This window comes from Panthera pardus, unplaced genomic scaffold (genome assembly GCF_024362965.1).
Source record: "Panthera pardus isolate Hobbes unplaced genomic scaffold, ASM2436296v1 HiC_scaffold_27, whole genome shotgun sequence".
NCBI lineage: Eukaryota > Metazoa > Chordata > Mammalia > Carnivora > Felidae > Panthera > Panthera pardus.
Genome location: NW_026526843.1, coordinates 7,239,232 through 7,258,298, shown reverse-complemented (window position 1 = coordinate 7,258,298; position 19,067 = coordinate 7,239,232). Strand labels below are relative to the sequence as shown.

General features: G+C 46.4%; 1 protein-coding gene across 1 annotated transcript; it reads right to left on the bottom strand.

Moving 5' to 3' along the window:
• Positions 1-6,976: 6,976 nt before the first annotated feature.
• LOC109261126 (integrator complex subunit 6-like) lies at positions 6,977-8,473 on the bottom strand. Its single transcript, XM_019439656.2, has 4 exons — positions 8,272-8,473; positions 7,940-8,062; positions 7,462-7,555; positions 6,977-7,073 (listed from the first exon to the last, which is right to left on the bottom strand). Exons 1-4 carry the CDS (start codon positions 8,471-8,473, stop codon positions 6,977-6,979), a joined length of 516 nt encoding a protein of 171 aa, XP_019295201.2.
• Positions 8,474-19,067: the final 10,594 nt, after the last annotated feature.

The window sequence follows — 19,067 nt, the reverse complement described above, 5'->3', positions numbered from 1 at the left end:
TCACATTGCCATCCCTTCAGTAAGGAAGACGTGATCACGCCTACGGGAGGGACAGCTCTCTCTCTTGGCAAATGAGGGAGAGCGTGACAGCCTCTAAACTATATTGTCCCAGCCCCTCAAGGTACCGTCTCCAAGTTAGAACCAAAACTGAGGCTTCGAAAGATCATTCTATGATTTTTTTTGGAAACTTCTGCTTGGGGATGATGAGGCAGGTCATAACCCTAGTGAATTCGGTGAGCATGTGCCCCGAGAAGCAATATCCTTGTTTCTAAGCGATGCTGCCTGGAAATCCATGACAGGAGATCAGGCGTTTTCTAAGTCCATGAATGTTGGGTTTCTCAAAAATCGATGGGTGGGAAGGAAGATCCATCGGCAGAACCGAGGTGCAGCTACCTTTCCCTGAGGAAAGAGACCAAAATAATCAACCTGCCACCTGGTAGCTGACTCACCACGTGGGGGAATGGCGCCATATTGGGTTCTCGTGTGGGTCTGTGTGACTGGCGCACAAAGAAGTCAGCAGTGTCTACACAACAACATCGGTCCTGGTGCGTGATGCCCCATTACTACTTGGAGGAAGAGGGGTGCCTGTAAGGAGCTATGGGTGTGGTCCTGGGAGCTCAGAGTGGCCTCAACTGAGAGACATAAAGGAATTGGCGACCTCACTCCTACAACCTGAAGAAACTAGACCTGACAATGACCTGACAGGGCTTGGAAGCAGGTTTTCTCTCTTGAGTTTCCAGTTAATGACTCAGCATGGTCAACAACTTGACTTTAACTCCATGAGCCCCTGAGCAGAGAAACTCATAGTACCTGCCTGGAATTCTGAGCTGTGAAACTGCTTGAGAATACATTTGTGTCATTTCACGCCGCTAAATATGGACAAATTTATTATGCAGAATTATAATATTAATATGGGTCTCTTATAGTTTGCCAAACCATAAGAGACCCTTAAATACAGAGAACCATTTCAGGGTTTATGGGGAGTGGGGAAGAGGGGAAAATGGGTGATGGGCACTGAGGAGGGCACTTGTTGAGATAATCACTGGGAGTTGTATGTAAGTGATGAACCATGGGATTCTACCCCAAAAACCAAGAGCACACTGTATACACTGTATGTTAGCCAATGACAGTAAATTGTATTTAAAAAATAAAAGAAAAATAATATGTACAAAATGCTTGTATATTGGGAAGTAACAACTGCAAATCAGACATGATGTGTTTCTCTTCCCGTCAAGTGGTCACAGGGACCTCCCATGTATGTGGCCATGGTGGATCCTCAGGGAACATCTTTCTTCTGGGCCCTACTCCAAGCTAGCACGTTTTAAGGTAACATGTCAGTGGGTCATAGAACCACAAAATCACAAAACCATAAACCGTGTTATCACCAGCATCTGATAGGCCAACTCTTTGCTATATGTCTCTTTTTGAATGGTAAGAAAGTTCAGATTTACCAACTTGCTGTTCACCATACAAGCATAATTGTGACATGCCCCAGGCTACTGTATCACTAAGCATTTCACTAAATTGCAAAGCCTCTGATTTTGTGAGAATTCTTTCCTACGCTCTTTCACCTGTGTTGCCAATGTGTCTATATTAGTTTCTCCTTCCTTCTCAATGACAATAACGTCATGGAGGTAAAGGAATAGTGCAGTGCCCGATGTAAGGGACAGGTGGTGAAGGCCTGTGAGGAGTAGTTTATGCCATAAGCTTAGAGAGTTGATACAAGCCTGAGGTAGGAAGTGAGGGTGCCTTTTCCAACTGAAGGCAAACTCTTTCTGGCTAGGTTTTCTAAAAGAGAAGAAAGCATTTGCTCATTCAAATGTACTTACCAGATGCCCGGGAATGTGTTAATTGCTAAAGAATGGAGCTTCAAGGAAAACAGCAGCTATAAGTGAATAAACAGCCAACTAAGTTTATGATATTTTGCTGTCATTGTCCAAGATGTAAAAGTTCTGCACGGGCCAAATAGGTAAGATGAAAGGGACATGCTCAGAGTCATCACCATGAAGCTTTCAAATTCTTGATGGTGCCACTATCACCACTGGATGGATTTGGGGAAACCCTGACACCACTGAGAGACAGGACTGAGGTAAATTCCATCAATGAGGAGGAGGAGCCAAGATGGCAGAATAGCATGGAAGTTTTTTGTGTGTCTCGTGTCCATGAAATACAGCCAGACCAACACTAAACCATCCTACACACCTAGAAAACTAATTGGAGGATTAACACAACAATCTGCACAACCTGAACCCCAAAATTCAGCAGGTACATGGCGTGGAGAAGTGAACTTGGGGAGAGAGAAGGTGCAGGAAGGGAGGTGCTTTTGTGAGCGAAGAGAGGACAGAGACTGGTGGGGGGGTGGAGAATATGGGAAAAGCACCCTTCCCCAAAGCAGCTGGAGAGAAAACAGAAAATTGGAAACTGCCACAGGGACTAAATTAAAAAGGGAGAAAGGAGAAAGGAGAGGGTTTAAATTCCATTAAGACTGTAAACGAGGGGAGCACAAAGGCTGCAGCTCCCCAGCTTGATACCTGGTGGTGCTCTGGTGGGAAGGGCGAATCCTCAGGAACAGAGTGGGTCCAGGAGGTTCTCGGGCCACACAGGGAGAAGCGGTCCGCTGCTGGAAGGACATTTGGTAGAGACTGTTGAAGCCACCTGGTCCCAGCAGACCCTGCAAAACAGCCACATTCGCTGGTGCTGGAACAAGGTCATTAAGGGTGAAGCCTGGTGCCAGATGTGTGTTGTGATTTTCCTTAATCCCTGAAATGCTGCTGCTACACTGTCTCGTGAACTTTTTCTGGGGCGGGCTGGCACCTGGCCGCAGTCTCGGGGTCCTGCCCGCGTTCCTGGGTGCAGCCGACATTCGGCCATCGCTCATTCGGCCTTTGCTCTGTGAGACCCTCCCGCAGAGGGGCGGAACGGGTCAAAGCCGAAGTCCTTCAAAAGTAAGGGGCTGGGGACCACAGCCGCATCTGAGACAAATCTTCGGAGAGAGGTACTGCCTGGGGCCTGGTTACGGAGAGTGAAAAAGCGGGGAGTCGACAGAGCTGAAGACAGAGGACGGGTGCGTGATTGCTGAACCGGGAGAACAGACTGGGTAGCTGGGTGGCGCCATTTTCACCGCTCCTGCGCATGTGCATACACACCTACGAGCGTGGCAACGCTCCACCCCAGTAGCCTAGCAGCGCCATCCAGTGGAGAGCGGAGCCGGTACACTGAGACCCGCCCACCTGGGCCAACCTCGCTCTTCAAGAACACAAGTCTCACTGCCGGCTTCGTTTATGGACTATAAAGTGCTACATAGACCAACTTCTAGGGGAAAACGAAGCAATTTCATTCCTACTTGGATCTGTTAGCAGGTCCATCTAGGTCCATCTATTCAATTTTCTTTCTTTCTTTTTTTTTCTCTTTTACACTTCTTTTTCTTGAATACAGAAAGAGAAAAAACTCATTTTTATTTTCAATTTTTATTAAGAATGTTTTTCTTTAATTTTTATTACTATATTTTTTACTTTTGTGTAAATTTTTTCAAATTGATTTTACTTCCGTCATTTTATTTTAGTCTACCTCAGTGTATTCACCTTTTCAAATTTTCAAACGATTCCCCTTTTTTCCTTCTCTTTCTTTTTACTCTTTTTCATTTCTTTTCTTTTTCTTGAATGCAGAAAGAGAAAAACTTCATTTTTACTTTCAATTTCTATTAAAAATATTTTTCTTTAAATTTTTTACTATATTTTTTGCTTTTATGTATTTTTTTTCAAATTCTATTTACTTCCATCATTTTATTTTACTCTACTACAATGTATTCACTTTTTCCAATTTTCAAACCATTTCCTTTTTTTCCTTCTTTTTTAAATCTTTTTTCTTTTTCGTTTCTTTTCTTTTTCTTGAATACAGAATAAGAAAAGATTCATATTTATTTTTAATTTTTATTAATTTTCTTTAACATTTTTTCTCCCTTATTCTTTACTTTTGTGTATATTTTTTCAAATTCTATTTTACTCCTATCATCTCATTTTAGTCTACTTCGGTGTATTCATTTTTTCAAATCTTCAAACAATTTCCCTTTTTTTTCCTCACCCCTCTTTTTCTCTAATCTGTCAAACCACGTTCAACACCCAGACCAAAACACACCAAGAATCTAGCATCATTTATTTGATTTTGTGTGTGTTTTTTTAAATTTTTTAATTTTAATATTTTTTAATTTTAATTTTTTTAATTTTAATTTTTTCTACCTCATTAATTCCTTTTCTCCGGTCAAAATGGCAAAACGAAGGAATTCATCCCAAAAGAAAGAGCAGGAAGAAACAACAGCCAGGGACTTAACCAACACAGATACAAGCAAGGTGTCTGGACCAGAATTTAGAATCACGATAATAAGAATACTAGCTGGAGTTGAAAATAGATTAGAATCCCTTTCTGTGGAGATAAAAGAAGCAAAAACTAGTCAGGATGAAATAAAAAATTCTATAACTGAGCTGCAATCACGGATGGGTGCCGTGGCGGCAAGGATGGATGAGGCAGAACAGAGAATCAGCGATATAGAGGACAAACTTATAGAGAATAATGAAGCAGAAAAAAAGAGGGAGATGAAGGCAAAAGAGCACAATTTAAGAATTAGAGAAATCAGTGACTCATTAAAAAGGAACATCAGAATCATAGGGGTCCCAGAAGAGGAATAGAGAGAAATAGGGGTAGAAGGGTTATGTGAGCAAATCACAGTGGAAAACTTTCCTAACCTGGGGAAAGACACAGACATAAAAATCCAGGAAGCACAGAGGACTCCCATTAGATTCAACAAAAACCGACCATCAACAAGGCATATCATAATCAAATCACAAAATACTCAGGCAAGGAAAGAATCATGAAAGCAGCAAGGGAAAAAAAAGTCCTTAACCTACAAGGGAACACAGATCAGGAAGTTGATGTTGTTCCTTTAAGAGTCTCTTATGGTTTGGCAAACTATAAGAGACCCATATTAATATTATAATTCTGCATAATAAATTTGTCCATATTTAGCGGCGTGAAATGACACAAATGTATTCTCAAGCAGTTTCACAGCTCAGAATTCCAGGCAGGTACTATGAGTTTCTCTGCTCAGGGGCTCATGGAGTTAAAGTCAAGTTGTTGACCATGCTGAGTCATTAACTGGAAACTCAAGAGAGAAAACCTGCTTCCAAGCCCTGTCAGGTCATTGTCAGGTCTAGTTTCTTCAGGTTGTAGGAGTGAGGTCGCCAATTCCTTTATGTCTCTCAGTTGAGGCCACTCTGAGCTCCCAGGACCACACCCATAGCTCCTTACAGGCACCCCTCTTCCTCCAAGTAGTAATGGGGCATCACGCACCAGGACCGATGTTGTTGTGTAGACACTGCTGACTTCTTTGTGCGCCAGTCACACAGACCCACACGAGAACCCAATATGGCGCCATTCCCCCACGTGGTGAGTCAGCTACCAGGTGGCAGGTTGATTATTTTGGTCTCTTTCCTCAGGGAAAGGTAGCTGCACCTCGGTTCTGCCGATGGATCTTCCTTCCCACCCATCGATTTTTGAGAAACCCAACATTCATGGACTTAGAAAACGCCTGATCTCCTGTCATGGATTTCCAGGCAGCATCGCTTAGAAACAAGGATATTGCTTCTCGGGGCACATGCTCACCGAATTCACTAGGGTTATGACCTGCCTCATCATCCCCAAGCAGAAGTTTCCAAAAAAAATCATAGAATGATCTTTCGAAGCCTCAGTTTTGGTTCTAACTTGGAGACGGTACCTTGAGGGGCTGGGACAATATAGTTTAGAGGCTGTCACGCTCTCCCTCATTTGCCAAGAGAGAGAGCTGTCCCTCCCGTAGGCGTGATCACGTCTTCCTTACTGAAGGGATGGCAATGTGAGGGGCTCCGCTCACTCTCACTCCCACGCATCCAGTAGCGAAATTTTGCTTCCTGTCCCCACAGCTTCAGGCTTCCCCGTACTGGAGGTCTTTTCCCAAAGGAGGACTGTTTTCCACCAGAGCCCCTACCCTGACTCCGCTGAAATGGAAACAGACGCTGCCCGGCGGTCAGTCTGGATGCTCGTCTCTCCCCACCGTCAGGCAAACACGGGGCGCCTGCACAGGGTGGGGAGACGGAACCCGAGTGTTAAGGACACTGGCTCGCAACGACACAAGACACTGAGGAGGAATATGTCGGCGAGGTCTGGGTGTCTCCCGGCGCTCTCACGGTGCTGACTCCAGTCAAAGGAAGTTATAACAACTCACTTCAGTGAGGACATCTACTGGTCAGGTCCATCTGTAATTAAGGTGTGAGTCATCCCCTCAGGAGGAGCCCACTGACCCCTCAGGCTGAGACAGCTCTCAGGCAAAACGAAGAAGAAATGGCTAGTGGACAAGACAGTTATGAATGCCAGCTAAGGCCTGGGACCCGCTGAGGAACTAGGATGGAGTGTATCCTGATGGCTTAAGGGGATTCCCTCAGTTTATTAAAAAAAAAAAACAACTTTCTAATGTTTATTCATTTTTGAGACACACACACACACACACACACACACACACACACACACACACACAGAGTGCAAGTGGGGGAGGGGCATAGAGAGGGAGACACAGGAACCGAAACAGGCTCCTGGTTCTGAACTGTCAGTACAGAGCCCGATGCGGGGCTTGAACTCATGAACTGTGAGATCATGACCTGAGCCGAAGATGGTCCCTTAACCAACTGAGCCACTTGGATGCCCCATGGGGGTTCTTCCACTTTAGAGGGAAGACAAACACACAAAAAATTTCCATTGAAACAAAACACTTAGGGCAAATGCCCAGCATTTACTAACAGAAACTTATTTCATTAAAGTTCTAATGATTTTTCTTAGCCTCAAGAAGACAATTTTCATAACTAACACATATGAAGAGGCATCAACAACACCGGGATCCACTCTGCGGCAGAGAACTGCTTCTGGTTTCTCATGGATCATTTCATCAATAGGATTACAAATTTGGGTTGGGATTGTCTTCGTTGACGTGGTCAGATTCTAGTTTTTCCAGTATGTTCTTAAGGTGGCTTATTAACTCTTGTTTTTTGTAGCTGAAAATAAAGAGACAGGTCATTCACCAAAAGATATCCAAGAACCCATAATTTCGGGGGCTTTGGGGGGATAGAAAGAGAAGAAAGAGAAGCTTCCAATCTACATAGGAATAGAAAATGAACCAGCATGGTAAGGAAAATCCAGCAAATAAGACGAGTGTCAGTTCAGGGTCCACGCCCACCTGAAACTCTGTGTGAACAGAAGTCTCCCTGAGCTTGGAAGAATGAGTGAGACTCAGACGATATCAAAATAAATAAGTGCAGACACAGCAGGACCTCTGAGTGAGGACCAGGGTTTGAGAAACGCCAGGCAGACCCGTCCCCACACCTCCCCCAACGCCTCACTGGGCCCCAGTGTGAAACGTACTGGAGAGTTCTCCACACTCACCTCGCTGCTTCCTTCATGGCATATAAGACAAACTTTTTCTGCACTTTTGGAGGCCCTTGCACCTCTTGAAGCAATTTGAAGATTCTACCATATTCTGGAGATATTAAAAAAAAAAACCTGTCAGTATTGCTGAAGTATAAAGAGTACGTAGAAGTCAATCTTGGTGTATGTGCTGCCTCCGCAATCATTCAAGGCCTACAATGTGACACGGTACATGTGCTTTACATGCTTACATCCAGACACCGGAACATCTACCAATGGAACTCTGGCACACAACAACCAATGGAGAGATAGAAAAGAATCCCCCCAAAAAAGTTTTCCTGGCACATTTCAGTCAAGATAAAGAGGAACCATTCTAATTGGGAAAACCCAATTCTGGCAAAGGATGTACCTCAAGAGTTCTTTTGAATTGAGTTTAAATCATAGAATGAGTAAGACTTACTGTGGTTTCATGGTTAGAAATTCCTGTTCTACTTACTTCGTCCAAACTGTCGAATCTCCCTCTTCAACTGATCTCTTATTTCTATATTGATTTCCATTGGTATTGGTATTTTATCTGGCACTTCTCCCAGCACAGATATTGCTGTGACCTTGGGGTCATCTGTAGAGAGACAGCTGGGAATGATTCATCCCGCCAGTGAATTACTACCCGGTTTGTGACTCAGCCCACCTTTGCTGAGATGGGTTAAGTCATGAGAGAGAGAATCCAACTGGTTGGCATGGAATACCATCTCCTGCCATATTCAAAGGTTCTGAGGGAACGGATTTTGACAAGGGGTCAAGAAGGGGAGGGAGACAGACATCCCTCACCTTCTTCCAAGAACACGGCTGAGCCCCCGGCCTGGGATGCTCCTTCTTCTTCCGGTTTCAGTGACAGCAGCGCCATGGTCGGCCTTCTCTTAGATGGAGCAGGAGTCATGGGTTCTCCATGACGTTTCATTTGGTTCTCGGGTCCGAAAGCAGACTCCTCTGCTTTATCGGTCATCATTTCCTGACAAGTAGCAATATACATGTTTCATTAATGACAAAAATGCAACCATTCCAAAGCAGTATGGAGTTTCCTCAAAAAGTTAAAAATAGAACTTCCCTATGATCCAGCAACTGTAATACTAGGTATTTACCCAAAGGCTACAAAAACACTGATTCTAAGAGGTACATACAACTGAATGACTGTAGTAAGCACTATCAACAATAGCCATGTGGTAGGGTCCCTCCCTAAGGAAAGAATTAAAAAAACTCAAGGCAACCTGGCTATAAGTGTTTGTGACAACTTCCCTCATGACCTTGTAACATGAGGCCAGTTAATCAGACTGCCTGTTTGTGTGTTACCATATATGAGAGACAAAGAGGTAAAAAATTTATAAAAAGCTACACCATGTGGCATTCGGGGCTCAGTGCTTTGGGTATGAACCCAACTGAGCAGTGCCGGCACAAAAAAAGTTTTTTCTGGGAATGAAAAGTCTTGGGTCACGACTCTCTGTGCGAGAATCCTGCTACATTATTTGGGGGCTCATGTCCGGGATTCAGAGGTGGTGCGTTTCCACCTCCTTTGCCGCCGGGGGTATGAACCGAACCTTGAGGTGTGGGGAGGCAGCTCACCTGGAGCCAGTGGACCGCTTGATCTGCAGGAGACTAGCCCTCCAGGTACACCGGGGCGAGGACCCTGTGTGGGCCAATGGAACCCGTGAGGCCCAGGAGCCAGCTAAGGGAACACCCGTCAGACTGGTAAGAACCCAGGTTCGCTTTGGCAGATCTGTCCCTACGAGGCAGAAGGGGAGCCTGATTACCTCCCAGAGTTGCCCTAGTGGTTCCACAAAGGGCAAGGAATGAAGCTGCCACTCTAAGGCCCTGAATGTAGGGTGGTGGGTTGGAGTCCTTGTGTGACTGTGTGGGGGGACTTGTCTCTCATTTACTTCCTGGGTCAATGACGGTGATAATTAGAGCCACGTGTCTCTGGTTAGCCCACCTCAGAACGGGGACTTTAAGGAATATTCCCAAGCAGCAGCTGAAACTCCCTTTGTTTCGGGAACATTCCCTGTATTCTCCAGACTGACATGGACTGCCTGATTCCACTAGTGGAAAACAAACCAAAAAAAAACAAAAGAAACCTAGGGTTGGGTCTTCTGTGTGAGTGGACAAGATTTAAAACTGGGAATTCTCTTTCTCTGCCTTCTGCTGGCACCTCTCCTCTTCTGCCTTCTCTCGCCTCCCCCACTCCTGTTTCTGCACCACCTGGGGGGGAGGCAACCTGTATAACCGGCTCCTTAATGCCTCATGCACTAGCAGCTCCTCCTCCCACTCTAGATGTTGAGGAGGGAAGACCACCTACGTCAGGTTTCCCCACCAATGTTCCAGGTAAAAATTAACCAGGGGGAACAAGTTGTCTTATATGGACCCAAATAAAACCGATTCAGTGTTTAAGCTAATTTAAGTTTGTTGGCTTGATGTAGACAATGTTTATCAACATTGAAAACAAATCTTTTATTCTACCTAGATTTGTTGAAGGTCAAATAAGCTCATGTTATCTCTGTTCCAATTTGTTAACAAAAGGATGACTTAAAGTGATGGTTAACTTTGTCTGTCTCATAGTTTCCATGGGTAATTGTTAAGATGGTTTTCAAAGTCTTTGGTAACCTAAAATGTTAAAGTTTGGCTTGCATGATAAACTAAGATTGAATTCATTGGATATCTAATGAGATAAGCTAAAGCACTAATTACTAGAAGTAGGTCTGTGCTTTTGACTTGTTGCAAAAAAAAAACCTAAGGATATTTGGAACTGTTGACAAACATGCTTTGTGCTTAATGGATTCATAAGTTTGCCATCTAAAAAAAATTCTGATATAACCTAGAGTTCGCAATTTGTTACTACTTAGTTTTCACTGGAGACTAAGGTTTCTAAGAGTTAAAATTCTGCTAAATATAGTTAAAACTGATAAAAATAAAAAAAACTCTGTATGTAGAAAAGTAGTAGATATGAAAGAAAGATATATATATATATATATATATATATATAAAAGATATATATAAAAGAAAATATATTTTTGTTAAAGGTAAAAGAAAGTAATTTTGTCCTAAATGAGACTGTTTAGTTGGAGAAAAATGGCTTGGGACAAAATCTAAATGCAAAGAAAATTTGTAGAAGGTTCATGAAGGAAAATCTTTAAAAAGAAATTTTATGTGTGGTCAGGATGGACTAAGGTTAAAATAAATGGATTTTAAATGTACACTGGGTTAAGATTAAAATTCCTCCTCCTTTGATCCAAAAGCTGGGGAAATGATGGCAATACCCTTGGTGCTGGCCTCCAAATCCTACACATTTGTGTTGTTCCTGTTTAGCAGAGGACTGGATGCCTGTGCCATATGAGGGAGGGATGATATGTGAAGGGCTTTTACTAAGATACATGGGAACCATTTTACTAAACTTAGTCCACTGTATGCCCAAAATGGATATCCACATGGCTGAAACATATTTATATGGGCATTGTTGACAAAGGCAGGGGAATAGACCTTGACTTTGGCCCTTTAACCCCTTTCCTCAATGGCCAATGATCAATATGTAAGTTACTGTTAGGCCACAATAAAATTAGTGCATCCTACAACAACCAGGAAAGTCTTGCTTGGTCACAGTCCATATCCCCAAGGTCCTATAGGTGGGAAATGGAGGGGTAAGTTAAAAAACAAAACAAAACAAAACAAAACAGGAAAGACCAGGCCAGTGCTCAGAGGTAGAGTCAAGCCTGGGTAAGAATGACTACTCCCAGCACCTCACGAGACTGACAGGGCTTTTGGCTGCTAGTCACATAGCCAGCCAAAACGCAGGGACAGGAGATGAGGTTTCTCCTGGCCACCTACCGGAAATTGAGATAAGGAACATCTTTCTTCCTTTTTCCTATAGATGGGTAACTCCCCAACCAGAGCCATTACTCCTTTGGAATGCATTATATTCATTTTCTTTTGCCCAAAGGCTTGGTCCCAATGGAAATTGTAAGAGGAACCTGGCCTCCAGAGGGAAATATCAATGACAATATTATCCTACAATTGGACTCATTTTGCAAATGCGAAGGGAAATGGCCTTGAAGGGGAGGAGCTCTTACAGCTGCCAATTGGGTATATTACAAACAAAACAGAAAAGGAGGCTTAAAAAAAATCTGAGGCCTTAGTTGTGGCCTTAACGTACTATGTCAGACCAGACTACCCAAGGTCCTGGCACCAAGTGCCAGTTATATGGCCATTCAGAGCAGTAAAATGAGAATGTCCTCAGAGGGGACAACCAAAATGAAAACCCCATGAGCCCTGCCTCTAATGTGGAGACAGTCACTGGAGATCTGAATGCCCTCGGGGACCTGTATCTGTGAGGGTTGGATAACCAGTGTCCCTAGAAGGGACTAACTGGGGTCTGGGGCTCTTCACGGTGAATCCCCTAAACCAACTGTCTATCAGAAACCCGGAACCTCGGGTAACTAAATTCAGAAGGAAAACCGGTTGATTTCCTTCTTAACACCAGAGATATCTTTTCTGCCTTCCTTTCCACTCCAGGCCAACTATACAAACAAGGCATGACAATTAGAGGCATCTCCGGAAAACTTCTGTTTCTCTCGGCCCCTGGGGTGTGTATGGGGAAACCTAATTTTTTCCCATTCTTCCCTGATATCTGCCAGAGAGCCTTACTCCCTTGCTAGAAAGGGACATTATAACTGTATTAGAGACTATGGTGCTACTCACTCCAGGACAGATAAACCATTACGTGTGATTTTGAAAATTACTGGATATTGTAGGCTATAGATACCAGGGTTCAGGAAAATAGTTTGCTGCTATATCAATTATTAAAGGAAAGTCAATCCCACCTACTCTCCCCCCTCCAAAAAAAAATGAATACATAAACTGGGGTCTGACTGATAGACACTTTCTCCAGCCCTTGGAATGGTTACAAACAAAGCAGGGCAATTACTATTACCAAGCTCACAGAACTAAAAGATCATTAAAACACAATATCAGCCCTTTCATTTAGAGAGGGACAAAGCTTATCAAATGGCCCAAAGATGTTTACAGAAAAAAAAAATTGTCAAGGACAATTCTGCAAGTTGTATCAGCCTGTGAAGTATGTCTTAGAAACAATCCTTTTGGGGTGCCTGCATGGCTCAGTCGGTTGGGCGGCTGACTTCAGTTTGGGTCATGATTTCGAGGTCCGTGGGTTCGAGCCCCGCATCAGGCTCTGTGCTGACAACTCAGAGCCTGGAGCCCACTTCGGATTCTGTGTCTCCCTCTCTCTCTGTTCCTTCCCTGCTCGCACTCTGTCTCTCTCTCTCTCAAAAATAAAGAAAGATTAAAAAAATTAAAAAAAAAAGAAACAATCCTTTCAACCACAAACTTGCTGTCCCAGGCAATCAAGGAACTGGAAGCTGTCCAGAAAAGACTAACAATTAAGTTTCACTCCTATGCCACGGTCAAAAGAAATTCCAACGTCTGTTGGTATGGGTTAATACTTTTAGTAATTGGGTAAAGGCCTTCCCCTACAAGACAGAAAAGGCACAAAAAGTAATAAAAATTCTGCTTTATAAAATAATACCCAGGTTTGGCTTACCTATAAATTTACAAAATAATGGTAAATGGCTGCCTTGATTCTTTCTCTCGTAGAACTCCTGGCTGTTGGGAAAGTTTTATACATCAAAATAAAACAAACTGTCTGCTTATACTCAGCAAAACAGTAAATAACACCTCACAAGCATTAGGTGCTTTAAAATTTTTTTAAATTAAATTAGGGCCAAACTCTTGGAAATAGAGCCATCACTGATTATTTACTGCGCCTGCTTCTCCATCACTTGGGTTATGAGAGATCCCCTGACATGTTGTTTACAAAGTCAGGGTCTCTCCTAGATTATTTGGCAGGTTTGGAAAGTGTAGACATTATCTGAAGATGCCATCTTGTTGGTCAGTATAACCAACTTCGCTTTGTGTTTTTTTCTCTTGGTGTCTGCCAATGTTTATGCCGCCTCCTGCCTGCCAGCCTTCCTGTAGAACCACAGTGTGGGCCACTCAACCGTGGGTGACTCTAACTGCTGTAGCCCGACACTGTCCCTTGTCAGCTTGAAGAAGCCAGAGCGGTCATCGTGCCTGTTCCCTAACAGTAGTTACAACCCTGTTCCAGGGGAGAAATAAATAGGGAAAGGGTTACATTAGGCAGGGAGAGATAAGGGACCTTCAGGGAGGCAGGCTGCAGCTCCAGGTGGGAGGCTGAAGAAGCAGATGGGGTTCTCCCCTTAGGAAATCCTTTATGGGCACCCTCCCCCCATTATCAATGGCATGAGGGGGAGGATCTAAATGACATAGGCAATCTAACCCTAAAACAACAGAGGCGGGCCCTTGGCTTTACCTTAACCACTTTACACCACTGGGTCAGGGAACGATTGATTACCTGTGAATCCGACCACAGGCACTCACCCCTTTAAACTAGGAGATGCTGTATGGATAAAGGAGTGAAATGTCCAGCCCCTAAAACCCGTCTGGAGGGGCCCATTCACTGTCATCTTGTCCACCCCTACTGCAGTAAAGGTAGACAAAGCGCGTCCCTGGATTCACTACGGCAGAGTGAAGGCAGCCTCTCGAAACTGGGAGTGCGTTCCTGATCCATCAACGCCGCGCAAGCTGACCATACGGAAGAAGCAATCTGCAACTCCAGAGGCTCTGGGAGACTGCAGCCCTGCCCTGGTCACTCTGGAAGCTGACTGATCCACGCACGGCAGAAGCTTGAGAAATCGGCGGTCCGGTAGAACAAATAGACTGTCCTTATTTTCTATATGTTTCCTTACTGTGATGCACTATCACTCCTTTGTTCCTCACTGGTATTGTGATTCTTGCTCTACTCTTTGCCGTAGGATTCGTGGAGGCCGCCCTGGCCGGCTGGAAACATGGTAAGAAGTTTCTGTTAACCCTCACCTTCCTCTTATGGCTAGGATACTTCGTTGGCACCAACGTGGGGAAACAATGGCCCTAAGAGCCTAGAAAATTAGATCCCCACAAACCTTAGAGTAAAACAAAATACTCCAGTCCTAATACTGGGGTTTGGCTTCTCAAAAGCTCAATTATTGGGAAAGGCTGTCTTTCCTGGTAGGGAAAAAGTTCATTGTCGTCTCTGTTAAAAATTTAACATGCCTAGGCCGAAGGTTTTATAACTCAGTTGCCCAGAAAATCCAATGGTGGGGGTCCCCAGATCCCCTTGAGCCAGATCCCAACCCCTTGTCTAACTTCTCTCATCTCCGAGAGACCTGGGACAATGTCAACACAGTCATCAAATGGCAGGCCCTGGGTGGACGGACTATGCTAGATATGTGGAAGGACAGCCTACATAAACCTCTGAGCCAAGATGATGCTCTTTGACCCTAAATAGAGGGGTCCGAGCATTAAAGGGGGGGACGTGGTAGGGTTTCCCCCCCTAAGGAAAGAACAAAAACCTCAAGGCAACCTGGCTATACGTGTATGTCACAACGTCCCTCACGACCTTGTAACACAAGACCACTTAATCAGACTGCATGTTTGTGTGTTACCATATATGGGGGACCGAGCACTTTCCCTGGCTCACACACGTGAAGTGTAACACACACATCCTGTGAGACGTCCCATTGTAAATTCCGGAAGATAACGGCTCTCCCAGGCCCGATGGCACTTGGAGTCCTCGGCGGCACAGCACACCGATCCTCCGTGAAAGTTGGGGCAATGGCTGCCTCGTGAGCCTTCCATACCTTTATGATGCTAGGTGTCTCGTCAGGGTCTCCAGTCTGCTGTGTGGGGTAACACACAGGCCCTACTAGTTGCTCATTCAAATGTATTAAGGCCTGGGACAGTACCTGAGTCCACCAGACCAAGGTGGTTTTACCTGTCGGCAGTTTAATCTGCTGCTTTAATATCCCAGTCTTCGTCTTGACCAAACTGCTGCCCACGGGCCACAGGGCAGCTAGAAACTCCATCCCAGGTCACGGTCCTTTGCCTAGTCTTGCATATCATGACCCTTAAAATGTGACCCCGGTCACTGTTTGACAAGGGCATCCCTACTCAGTCCTCAGCCTCTGCGATCCCCTAATCATGGTGGCCTGGTTTGCCCTACTGGGTAAGGCTTGCATTAGGCCAGATGTTTGATCACGCAACGCACGGCCACTGTTGATCCCTCGCTGGGAGGGAGGGGGCCCATGTAATCAACTTGCCAACCCCTCACCAGTTGGGAACTCGGGTGGAGGGCCCCAGATGCCTTTGGCAGTAGCCCTGGGTTTTGTTTAGAATACACAAGACATGCTGTTGCTGCCTTAACCTAGTCGCTGTATTTTCAAGCCCCCCCTTCCCATGCCCGAAATCTGCTGTATCTGCGAAGGGTCAGTTGCTAGGGCTCAGCTCATGCTAGGGCATCAGCTTCCTGACTGCCAGCGGTGTCAGTGCCTTAAGAGCCAGAAAGTGGAAAACAGGAAAGACTGCCTCAGGCTCCTGCAGGCATCCCAGATGTCTGTCCACATACCCTGACCCCAGAAGGGCTTATTCGTGATCGCCCACCCTAGCTTCCCATTGGCCATGCCTGGGGTTCATCCCTGGGGATCGGGCCAACTGTCAGCACAAAGGGTTCTGGGCCCTCAGTCAAGAATGCCATGACCCTGTATCCCACGGCCACACTAACCACACGTGGATGCCTGCCTGGGCTGGGTGGGCAGCTATGTCAGTGAGCTCAGCGGGCCTATGAGCTCTCGTCAAGCATTTACCGAGTGGGATTCCGCGACCCGGGCTGTGCTGCTGAGTTTGATTTCCTTGGTATCAGGGGTCAGAGAGCACAGGGCACACATCCGTGTCCTCATGCATCACCAGCGTCTCCTCCTCCTCGCTCCCTGCACTTTCCCAGGGGGCTTTCCTCTCAGCGGTCTGTCAGCTTTGTCCCAGTCTTCGCATCAGAATCTGCGGACGGCCCGTGCCTCCTAACTGCAAAACTGTGCCTAAACTCTCCAACAGGCCATCCTGCTGTCCTGCCTTGTCTGCCGCCCCCAGGCCTCGGAGCAGTGCATCCGGGCAAGTCCTTCTCTACCCTCCGCTCTTCTGTCTCCCTTGTATCCAGGCTGTATGGAGCCTGTTGCCGGGCACGGGTGACCACTGATATGCCCACAGCAGAGGCCAGCCTGCCACGCGGCTGTGGCGTATGTCCCTGTCATGGTGACCTGGTGCTGCTTCCCCCATGAGGACATCAGCCTGGCCGGTGCGGTCGGGGTGTCCCCATCCCCACGGGGTGGTCCCCAAGCACCTGATGGACGTTCACACCTCCCCACACAGAGGTCGATGGCCAACCCTGGGCTTCCCCAAGGATGCCTCCTTCTCCAGACCCATTTCTCTGGTCTCCTGGCCGGCTGGCCCCTTGTGAGCTCCTTCCAGAGCTTCTGGGTGAACTCAGACACTAACCCCTTAAAGGGAGGACAAGGAGAGACCGGGAAGACACAGGCCACTCCACGTGGGTCGTGGCAGGTTTAAGAAGCAAGGGATTACATACCAGGCGGCCCTACGACTGGATCTGTCCTGCCTTCAGAACCTTTACAGTTCCTATGGACGCCTTCAGGGATTTCACCCCGACAACAACGGCCAGATGGGCGGACCCCTGCTTGCCCTCAGGCTGTGACCTTGCAAAAGCTCCTAAGGTACAGGGAATTTACATTTCAAGCACAAGGGAGGGGGTGAGGGGGTGAGGGGGTGAGGGGCCTCCAATGGCCCAGGGCCAGCTTCAGGTCAACAGGAGGTCACGTTCTCTTAGGAATGCCTTCAACAAAGGCATAATTCTGGCAAAGACTAGGGACAAGGTAAGGCAGGGAAGATGTAGGGGTCAAGAGGAATCAGCAAGCACAAGATTGCCTGGATGGGGGTGGGGGGGTCGGGGGGTGGCCTGGCAGGACAGGGGCCTTACCCGGGTCCCTCCCATCAGCCTACAGTATCATCCATTCATCAAAATCCCTTTACTTGAGAGAGGACCGTCTTGTGAAAGCAACCAGGTGAGGAAGGGGCTGGGCAACGTTAAAAGCGGCCAGAACGAGAACTGAGAGTCACTGGAATCCGTGGCCGGAGGTCCCAACGTGCCTGTTCCACCAGGGTCACAAGGAACCTAGGAAACAGGAGTCCCGGGAAAGCATGGCCGTCAGCTTGTTACTATTTCCCGCACCCCGCAATTGATAGGCTTGTTTATCTGAGCGAATCTTGTGAAGGTGCTGAGTGTGAACCCGTCTTTCCGAGATCTCTCATTCCCGGGACACTCCCTTAGCGACATTGTAACTGCAAAATTGTTACTCCATTTCACTTTAAATGCTAAGCTGTAATGGCAATTGAACCCGAAATGTTAAAGGTCACTGAAGACCGGGGCCTAGGTTAATGTGACCCTGTGAGGGGTGAGCAGCGCTGGGGCCCGCTGAGTCCTCACAGCTCAGTCCCCCACCCAGGGGCCGCCCCCTCCAGGTGCTCAGGGTTCCCGCCTGTCCTCCTCCATGGTGTCCACCCGCACAAGTGCAGGAAGGAGCCCTTCTTCCTCTCGGGGCTGCTCTGCAGTCTCTCACTTGTCACAGCAGAGTGGGGGCCCCCTGGGGGGACGCACTAAACAGAATCTTCACACGAAGCACAAACTGTACTGAGAGCCCTGCCTTGTTCCGAGAGGACTCCAGGCTGTGTTAATGCTGAATGTGCAAACTGCTTGTGGCCAAGTGGCAATTTCGGGTGATTCCCACCTGCACCCTGTGTTTTCTCTTTGACTTGCCGCTGCGAACGCTGTTTTGCAAAGGTTGCTTTCAGGCGCAGGAGCACAGAACTCCCCCGTTTGGGCTAACGTGAGACAAGGAGCCAACAGCTAAGTGGAGATTAGCATCAAGTGAGGCCAAGTCCTCCATTAATAGTATGACCGAGGGCCTGGCCTCTTCCCCACGTTCTCTTCTGCTTTCTGGAAGCCATTTTCCTCCCCATTCTGGCTCCTCCTCATGATCGCAAAGTGGCTGTCAGGGCTCTGCAGTTACGTGCTACTTAAGTCCCGTGTCCTGGGAGAATACGGTGGCATCTTGCCTGGCGTTCCCAGGTGGGGTCCTAGGCTTTGCTTGATGGAATCCTTTCATGCACCTGTCCACCTGCACCAGTTAGTTTGCTCAATGGGGCCTCAATCAGAATGTGCCAATTTGCTCAGTTCAGGCTCCAAATAGCAAATGTATAGATTGAAAGATACCATGAGACTTGATCTTGGCCTCACAACGAAACCTGTATTCAATAATCAGGATATTGTTTCTCTCAGGGCGTCTGGGTGGCTCAGTCAGTTAAGCAGCTGACAGTTGATTTCGGCTCAGGTCATGATCTCACGGTTTGTGAGATTGAGTCCCTGGATAGGGATCTGTGCTGACAGCCTGCAGCCTGCTTGAGATTCTTTCTCTCCCTTTCCCTCTTTCTCTTCTTCTCTCTCTTCACATCTACCTCTCGCACACTCTCAAAATAAATAAAAAACGTTTTTTAAATAGAGAGAAAAAGAGAAAAAAAAAACAGTTTAAACACAGGTCTGTGTCGCCCACTGTTGCCATCATAAGGAACTTTTGGTGGGAAGTGATAACTCTATTCCTCTTCTTATG

What these genes read in the sequence shown, in the direction of transcription:
- LOC109261126 (XM_019439656.2), bottom strand. Translation starts at nt 8,473, where the DNA reads ATGTATATTGCTACTTGTCAGGAAATGATGACCGATAAAGCAGAGGAG. An exon ending in GATTCGACAGTTTGGACGAA is followed by an intron (nt 7,556 to 7,939) that starts GTAAGTAGAACA and finishes TAATATCTCCAG; the next exon opens with AATATGGTAGAATCTTCAAA. An exon ending in GCCATGAAGGAAGCAGCGAG is followed by an intron (nt 7,074 to 7,461) that starts GTGAGTGTGGAG and finishes CTTTATTTTCAG; the next exon opens with CTACAAAAAACAAGAGTTAA.